The 9,398-nt window shown below is 38.4% G+C and overlaps 1 protein-coding gene across 1 annotated transcript in view; it reads right to left on the bottom strand.

Annotated features, from left to right (window-relative positions):
* Positions 1 to 446: 446 nt before the first annotated feature.
* csgalnact1a (chondroitin sulfate N-acetylgalactosaminyltransferase 1a) overlaps positions 447 to 9,398 on the bottom strand; it is a 28,713-nt gene continuing 19,761 nt past the window's right edge. The window contains exons 6-9 of the mRNA XM_028602636.1: positions 4,843 to 5,021; positions 3,858 to 3,952; positions 3,536 to 3,617; positions 447 to 2,280 (exon numbers count right to left, since the gene is read on the bottom strand). Coding sequence (XP_028458437.1) covers positions 1,985 to 2,280; positions 3,536 to 3,617; positions 3,858 to 3,952; positions 4,843 to 5,021 — 652 coding nt within the window. The 3' untranslated portion in view covers positions 447 to 1,984. The remainder of the gene's footprint in view (positions 2,281 to 3,535; positions 3,618 to 3,857; positions 3,953 to 4,842; positions 5,022 to 9,398) is intronic.

Raw genomic sequence — 9,398 nt, 5'->3', positions numbered from 1 at the left:
CAGCACATGCCAACATTGTACAGAGAGGTTTTTATTAAAATAAAAAAGTAATTGAAAGCACTTGTGTGAATGGAGCACTTTTGTTCCCTTAAAGAGTCTGATAAAGAACCTACAGTATATATTTTGTCTTCCTTTCTTTTGTTCTCTCATGACTGCCTTTGCTCTGTTTGTCTTGATTGACAGGTGAAGACATTGAGATTAAAAGTGTCATTATGAAATAAAACAGCCCTCGGGAAAAATGTAAGATAAAATCAGAGTTTTATCATAAAAATAAGCATAATAATTTAACATAATAATGAGCTGAGCTTTAACACATTGAATAGTGTCACAATTTCAAGGTTATAGAAGAAAAAATATAATATCTTTGTCTTATATTAAACCTTAAAGCTGGATAACATTTGATAATAGACGGCATAAGAAAACCCATCCTAATAAAACATACTCAATGCAGAAATAGGTTTATTCAACTCATTTACATGAAGTGAAAAAATAACTTGAAATGTACATTTCAATTATATTTAATGTATCTTTTCACAAGGAATGTTTCAATAGCAAACAATAACAACATGATTCAAAAAGTGCCTCTTTTCACATCTATGGTCATCCACCAAATGTACAGCTCGCTTTAATTGAAGTGCTGGAGCAAGATTTATGGGAGACAAAAATATAATATATATTAAAACAAATATAAAGGAACACTCGAGGCAGTTATATCTCTAAACCTAACATCGCCAGTTTCTGTGACTGCTCAGTAATACATGTAATGTAATTTGATTGACAAAAACAAAAATATTAGGATCAATAAGTCTCATTCTGACTTGTTAAGCCATCGTCAACGTCAGGGCAATCTACATTATGTTTTATCTTTTACATTTTTATTTTAAATAAACATTATATTATAATATAAAATATATGTATTTGTATTTATTATTTAACATGCTGGGCATAAATAGCCTAACCTACAATGTTTTTCTTTGACTCAGCACCATTCATGATAGAGGTGAATGGACCCACACAGAATATTGTCCAGGCAATAACAGATCAGAAGTAATAATACTTATACATGGTGGCATTTAAGAATTAATAACAAACATAAATAAAGGAATTAATAATTTATTTAAAAAACAAGGCCATTCCAGGCATTAAAAGAGTCCTTCATTGTTTATGCACCAACATGTTGTCCACTTTCAGTCCACTAGGTGGCTCTGTTTCCCTACATATAAAACCTGCACGTTCAATTCTTCACTGGCCATCTTGAAAAGACCGTGTTCAGGTTTTATTTGCAGAAGGCACAAAGTTCAGAAGCACTTCGTAGCTCAAACAAAGGTGCTGTATTTTCCTTCTAAAAGACTTTCCTGCAGTTACAGAGGAAATTACAAATGGATATTAAATTACAGATGGTTTCAGACAGTCTGTTGAATAATGTCCAACTCCAGTTGTGTCGATGTGTTCCTCAAGCCAGTTTGAATTCACCCTAATTTTTTGTTGTCCTTTTCAGAGCAACACATTGCTCAGAGTCCTTGAAAAGTCAAAAAACTGGGGCGCATGGATAGCTCACCTGGTTGAGCGTACACCCCCATGTACAAAGGCTCAGTCCTTGCCGCAGCGACCGCGGGTTCAATTCTAACCTGCAGCCCTTTGCTGAATGTCATTCCCCCTCTCTCTCCCCTTTCACATCTTCAACTGTCCACTAAAATGCACAAAAAAATTATCTTTGAAGAAAAGTAAAAAGTCTTCACATTTTTCATTAAAGGAGTAGTTCGCCTCTTTGGAAATACACCTATTTTCTTTCTTGCTGAGATGAGACGATTGATACCAATCTTACATTTGAGAGGGATATCTATACTCTTCTCTAACTCTCTGCAAGAAAACAAATTAGCATACTGTCCAAAATGTTGAACTATTCCTTTAAAGTTGTCTTATCTGCGTTATTTCAAGTTATTGCAGTCTTTGCAGTTATTATAATTCAACCACCTTTAAGTCTTCATGTCTTCTTCGGGTTTAAGTTTTGCAGTTGTTTCTGTTTGCGGAGGTGAGCTTCGATTTCGTGCCTGAAGAACAGCATCCCCAGCTGGCCGTGCGAGGCCTCGTTCATGGCCTTAGACTGCATGCACATGCGGTACTGGTCTGGAGGGAGCTCATCAGCGCAGTGTTTCTCGTGCCACAGGTGGAACAAGCCTCGTGACGGTGCTCGGACCACGAGGAGGTTGCTATGGAGGTACTTCCTGTACAGGTGGACATCTTCCCCGCCCCAGCCCTTGATGTCAATGTCAAAACCTCCTAGAGGTAAGAGAGCAGAAGGGGAATGCAGTAAAACTTTATTATACCATCATAGGATGTGCTGTTGTGTAAAATGGAGATTTTAAACCTTTTTGATATGCAAACATTTCTAAGTAATTTATGTCTTCAGCACTGTGTTTACTTCCTCTTAAAGGAACGCTGATTATGAATCCTAATGAGGGTTTACAGTGTGTGATCATAATCAGTTCAGCACTCAGCCTTGTTTGTTGTTTCATAAAGGGGCGGTGAGGACATTGTAGACTGATGCTGCAAAACAGTTCTCAACCAGACATGTTTACACTTGCATCTTTGGAAGTACTCGTGTCTGCTTTTGCTCATCCTTTGTGTCTCTCTGCAGTTTTATTTTGATTATTCTGTCTGTCTCCCTTTTTACACTCATGCTCTAGGTGTAAAAAGAGATGAGGCAGGAATATGAACCCAACAGATGAAGTGTTCATTTGTGTATGAACATTAAATTGCACAACCTAATTATGAATAATGAATAGTTTGACATTTTGGGGAAACACATTTTCCCTTTCTTGTCAAGAGTTAGATGAGAATACTGATTTGTCTGTATGGTTAATATAAAGCTGCAGCGTTTACATACATAAATACATATACTTGCACATACTGTAACTCTTTGCAAGAAAGTGAATAATCGACTAAAATGTTGACTATCCTTTAAATCACATTATTGTCCTTCTTGGAGCTTGTTTAAATAATTATTGCACAGTTAAGTGAGATCATTTGCATGCTTCCGTATGTGTGTGTGTGTGTGTGTGTGTGTGTGTGTGTGTGTGTGTGTGTGTGTGTGTGTGTGTGTGTGTGTGTGTGTGTGTGTGTGTGTGTTTGGGCCAACAATAAACCACTCTGAATTTAATTGTAGTCTTTAATTGATCATGAGATTGGTCACTTTGGAGGAAAACTAAATTGATTTAAATCTGTTATGAGAACCAATATTCCTCAACTAATATACAGATACAGAGGGCAAGGGAGCTGTGAAATATGCTATTATATGCTGCTGCTGCTCAGAGCTATTTCATGCAGAGCAATGTAATAAAATCTAAGAAATGTAATATTGAACCATTTGTGTTCTGAAGGTATTCATACCCATTAAGCCATGGCACCATTATATAGCCCATTTTTACCCTCCGTTATGTAACACCTCTGCAAAGATAATCAACCCCCAAGAGCAACTATTTATGAATTCCTGCATTACTAAGATGTTTTGATGGGCATGACCACAAATATTTACCTATGTTGATGAAGTCGGACCTGTATTGGCAGGTCATGCCGAAACCGAAATCCCTCCAGAACCCTGTGTCTTTCTTGATCACCTGCAGAGAAAAGAAGTGCAAGTCTTAGAGAGCTTATGGACAGAAATATATCAGCTCAACACACTTGGGAGGCACATCAACAGGAGGATGCTTCTGTGAGTTTGTAGCAGCTGGAGAGAGGAAATGTTTCTAAAACTCTCAGCGATGTAGCACAGAACTAAATATGATATTTTCCACAGGTGGTTTGCACAGTGTTTGAAAAAGAAAAGAGAGAAGATAGACTTGATTGGTGTGTGTTACCAGCTGTTGCTCCACAGGTGGGACGTGTTCAGGACTTCCATAGATCAGAGTTGGGTTGTACTGGCTGAATAAAACCGGGTAGAACACCTTTTTACCTGAGAGGGAGTGAGACGACAGTGTCAGACAACGAGGCAATGGTGTATTTTTGTGTTTGTAGGGTAAGACATATTTTTCCCTTGACCATCTTTAATCACATTTGAGACATCTATAATGCATTCTAACAAGTCATAATAACAAGAACAAGAAATCATTGTAAAGATATCTATGACATAACATAAGTCTTCATGCTGTTGTATCATTTATTAACTTTACAGATACCCACAATGCATTTATGACAGATATCTGTAATTAAATTTTAACTAGTCAAAATTTAAATCTGAGATCTTTTTAATTACGTCTAAGTAAGAACAAATTATTGAGTTGTATGGAGAATCGAATTAGAGATGTCTACAATTAAATTTTTCCTAAAATGAAATGTGATTTCAAGATATCTACATTTAAACTATGACCAGGCAAAAGTCACACTGAAGATATCTTAAATTTAATTTTGAATAGTCATAATTTAAATCTGATCTCAAACTAAGATATTACTAGTCAAAATTCAATTGTAGATATCTGAAACTGAAAGTAGGACCAGTCAAAACTACAATGAAGATATCTTGAATTAAAATTATTACTAGTCACAAATCCCTTCAAGATATCTACAAAAGAGTTATGGATATCCTTAAAAAAGGTATTTGTGCGTGGCCAGGTTAGCTCAGTTGGTAGAGCAGGCGCACATATATAGAGGTGTATGCCTCGATCTTAAAGTATTTGTGAAAAGTTACATTTTACATATCATAATTAAAGCTATCTTCAAACACATGCACTGCAATGTAATTGGCAGATATCTTTAATGTTAATTCTGTCAATCTTTAATGTTAATTCTGTCAATCTTTAATGTTAATTCTGTCAATCTTTAATGTTAAAATTGTAAACGTCTCACCGGGCTGCGTGTTGAGTCGGCAGGTGTTGAGGAAGTCAACGGTGAAGTAGATGTCCACGTCGCAGAAGAAAAGCAGTACATTGCCTCCCTTCCAGGCTCGGGCCCCGACGTCTAGACCCCGTCCCCGAGAAAACTCCTCGTCCAGCTGCAGCAGAGTGTAGTTCTTAAAATGTACTTCCCTGCAGAGACGCAGTGAGCAAAAGAGAGTGGTTAGACAGAGAAACAGAAGTCAGTTTTCTTACAGAACACACACAGAATGAAAATACATTAAAATATTCAGCAGGTAATCTTGCAGGTTTGATGTGAACAAAGAGTCTCCAAGCCTGTTGTGCTCCTCAGCTATGAAATCTTGTTGTGTCCAATCTGCAGCCAGTAGTTTAATTAATGTGTCAGTTTGCTTGGGAATATGCACCACTTAAGTACAATTTAAACTGAAATGACCTGGCTCCTGCATTCTTATCAAATCTTGACGCTCTGTCTTGTGCCAAAATCCCATTTAAATGCCTTTATTATTTCAACTGTGGCTCATATGCTGACTATTTCTCAATAAATTTGTGTTTAGTCAAAAACTAGCACAGCACACAAGTTTTCTGAGGATGTGGTGAGAGTAAAGAGAAACAGCTGGATCAAGATGAACACAGCTGTGGCTTTTTTTCCCTTAACCATAACAGTTCACACTGCTAGTGACTAATCTATTACTCATGCATGCACATAAACAGACACGCACATTAGATCAACTTCAGCTTGAAGACACTGAGGAAAAATTGGATCACACGTCTCGTGTCCGAGGCAGAACAAACAGGATCTGATGTCCTCCTTCATTCATGTGATGTTGGGTGACAACACAGAGAGAGTGAAGGTAGACATTCCTCTTTGTTAGAGGAAACCAGGATGACCAAAGGAAACATGTGTGAATGTCTGTGTGAATCAACATATTTATTCATGTATATTACTGTGTCAAAACCTTTGTCTCACTCCTATCCTTTTATATCTCTTATATCTTATTAAATAAGACCTTTTAATTCTGGTCAGAGCAGAGACACATAAACATGACGCCACTTATGAGCATCTTGTTTGTCTAAATTACAACTAGGTAAAATATCAGGAACAATAACAAGATGTTCTTGTGTACCTGTCCATTGTTGTTTATGTGCTGTCAATCAACATGTCTGCAGTATATTCTCTACGTCTGTCTACAGTTTATGAATTCAAACAGAGTCGATCTGTTTTAGAGTCCCAGGAGAGGCTGACCCACCCGCTGGCACTAAACTGTCCACAGATGGCAGAGACAGAGCACAATAGCTCTGTTTGTCTCAAACAATGCCGACGAAATAGCAGCTACATTCACGTTGATTCAGACTCAACTTTAACGGTGCGGGGAGCTCATTTGTCAGAGATGAAGAGAAAACTTTCAAGAGGAGTGTCTCAGTGACTGAAATAAATTGCTTATTTCTTGCAAATTAACACAAAAGTGTTGGAATTGAGATTTTATGTTGTTAAGCAAAACATTATGTCCTCCTTTGTTTTAAAGGAATCGTTTGACATTTTGGAGAATACTAATATTAGCTTTCTTTACAAGAGTTAACGCTACTGACACGATCGATACCACTCTGTACGCTAAATATGAAGCTACAGCCATCAGCTTAGCATAAAGACAGCAAGGCTGGCTCTGTCCAGCACCCTTATTTCAGCCTAAAATAGTCAATTTGTTTACTGTGGTGTGGCTTGGTGGCTGGTACCTACAAGGGGCTACATTGTTGAAATTGTGTCAGAGTGAGAAGCCTGTTAAGAGTCATGTTGTTTCTCAGCAGCAGTCCTGATCCTGTTAGTTCTGCTCAGGACAGGAAAGGGAAACCAGATTTTCTTTCACTGTGAGTGTGCAACCATTTGCATGTTTTTGCCATTATAGCTTCAGGACTGACAGCAGACACAGTGTTTAGTGTTTGTGAAAATATTTTCAGTCTCAACATGTTTCTGAGATACCAGTGAAGCATTCTTGCTATTTGCCCATGTTACATGTTACATATAACATTGCTCCACCGGTGGCAATGTTGGTGAGTCTGTCGGCCCACCACCACATCATTCTTGTTCCCCAGAAGATAACTTCTAATGACTAGGTGATCACCTGACTTTTTCTCTAGCGTCCACAACCGATCAATGTTTTCATTTATCTAGTAAAATATCTCAACATCTACTGGATGGATTGGAAGAAACGTTTGAACAAACATTCATGGTCCCCAGAAGATGAATCCTAATGAGTTTGTTGATCTCCTGACGTTTCCTCTAGCGCAATCATGAGGTTGGCTTTAGAGTGCGGATAGGGCCGCATTTTTCTGTCCGAGCCCGGCCCGCGTCCGACAAAGCAGTAACCGGACCCGACACAAGCCCGACAGGCATTAAGATATTTATGTTCGAGCCCGACCCGAGCACGACACAGTTAAGATCTCACCCAAACATCATTTCTAAATATCTTTCCAAACCCAGCACGGCCCGTTGGGTCCCGTCGGGTTCCATTGGGTACCGTCGGGCTCGGGCCGGGTATCCATCCTCTAGTTGGCTTGTAGTTTTGAGTGAAATGACTGTTGGATGGATTTGGTGCAGACATTCATGTTTCCATCAGGATGAACTATTCTTACTTTGTTGAGCTTTCATTTTTTTCTCTAATGACATCTTCTAGTCAGAATGTGTCCAATATTTTGCTTTATGACCAAATACAAAACCAATGACATTCCCATTAGCCTCAGCTGTACATTGGGTTTTATACTTGGACATTTGAATTTCACGCCCTCTAGTAGCACCACTGCATTTTTTTTTAATCAGTTTTATTTGGCAAAATACTGTAAAACACTTTCAAGTTTGTGCAAATGAAGTCAAGTCTCTTGCCTCATACATTCATTTCAACATGCAACAATGCCAACTCTCTTCTATCTGTGAATTTCTAATGACATAATATACATTTTAAGCAACTAATTTCCCCTGTTTGTCTGTCACCTGTCTGCTGTTTACAGAGCAGGGAGGCTGTGTATCCTTTCTGGGCTATTGTGCAGAAGAAGAAATAAAAGCTAGTGCTTTACAGTGAGCTGGGGAATCAGCAGGCTGTGCATGTAATGGAGAGGTATAAGTGCAAGCTATAAAAAATTTAAAATTCTTGTGATCACTCTAGGCTCAGCCCCCAGGCAAGACAGCTACACGAGTTATCAGCAGTGAGTAATTTGCAAAATTGGGTACTGCCGATTTGTAAAGACTCGCTTTAAAAAAATATATTGGACAGCTTTCAAAACTCCTCCATGATTTGTTAATAATTTCATCCAATCTTAATCTCTCATTCACCTTCTGCAGGACATTATCTTCTCGCTTCCTCAGAGCTGTCTGAGGCTCTTTAGAGAGTTGTCGACCCGTCTGTGAACTGAATGAAATGCCACCATAACATGAAAGGCTTATTGGAGAGGCTGACACAAGTTGAGGTAAAGGTTGGAGCTGAATGAGTGACAGAATCATCTTAGCCTTCGTTTCTTTGTCTGTTCAAATTTCCGATCCTTCTCTTTCATCTTAACGTACTTTGATATCCTTGTTCATGCTCTTCTTCCATTCTCGGAAAAACTGACTTTTTTTCCAACTTTCTCTCCCATCTTATCTGTACACCTCTCCTTTAACTTACTGTCTCACTGTTTCCCTCTCAGCCATCGTCTCTCCCTTGCATCTAAAACACAGTACTTCATATTGACTGGTATCTCTTTAAAACAGATCGCTTAATCTTCTCCTTCCGTTACACACAACCTCCCCCCGTCTTTTCTCTATCTCTTCAGCTTTATCTCACATTCTCGATCATAATTCTTGAGCATGTAAGGCTCAGGAACTTACATGCCCCCCGATGGTTAGAGCCTGAGTTTAGGCTTTGAAGTATGGATGTGCAAGCAATATACTGAAAAGTTCAGCAGCTGATCCCATCTATTTTAAACGATATCCCCAGTGTCTGGCAGAATGCTTGAAAACTGATGCTCAGATTTTTCTAGTGCGTTGCTATTCTATCTCCTATATTCTGTTTTTTTTTTGTGGCTTTTGTTAGTAGTAGACCTGGTTTGGCCTTTGATATATACACCAAAATAATTAGCACCTGCAAAAAAACGCTCATTTAATCACTGAAGAGAGGTTGATTGGGGTTAGAAAGCTGGCTGAGATCCTGGACAATTTAGATCTTGTTAGAAATTAGCTTCAAGTAGTTCACTTTAGCTGGTGATTGTATAAATGCTCTTTTGAAAGAAATTCAGCAGGGACACTGTGCTACTAAAAAGCAGGGAGTGTGACTGCATCTGATTTAAAAAAGAAAAAAAAAAGGACAAATAGCTAGAGGTTGTTTTGGAGCAGACGCAGGTGAATTTAATTTGTAGGAAGGGCAGTGTAGAATCAGATCAGCCACTAATGATGCCATCACTGCTGGGAACAGATATTGACTTGTGTTTGTGTGTGTGTGTGTGTTTGTGTGTGTGTGTGTGTGTGTGTGTGTACTTGCACTGTATCTTGGTGTGAAATAATTTGACTTTTAGACATTCAAAGTG

This window comes from Perca flavescens, chromosome 16 (assembly GCF_004354835.1).
Source record: "Perca flavescens isolate YP-PL-M2 chromosome 16, PFLA_1.0, whole genome shotgun sequence".
Taxonomy (NCBI): Eukaryota; Metazoa; Chordata; class Actinopteri; order Perciformes; family Percidae; genus Perca; species Perca flavescens.
The sequence above is the reverse complement of the archived record's forward strand: the minus strand, read 5'-3'. Positions and strand labels throughout refer to the sequence as shown.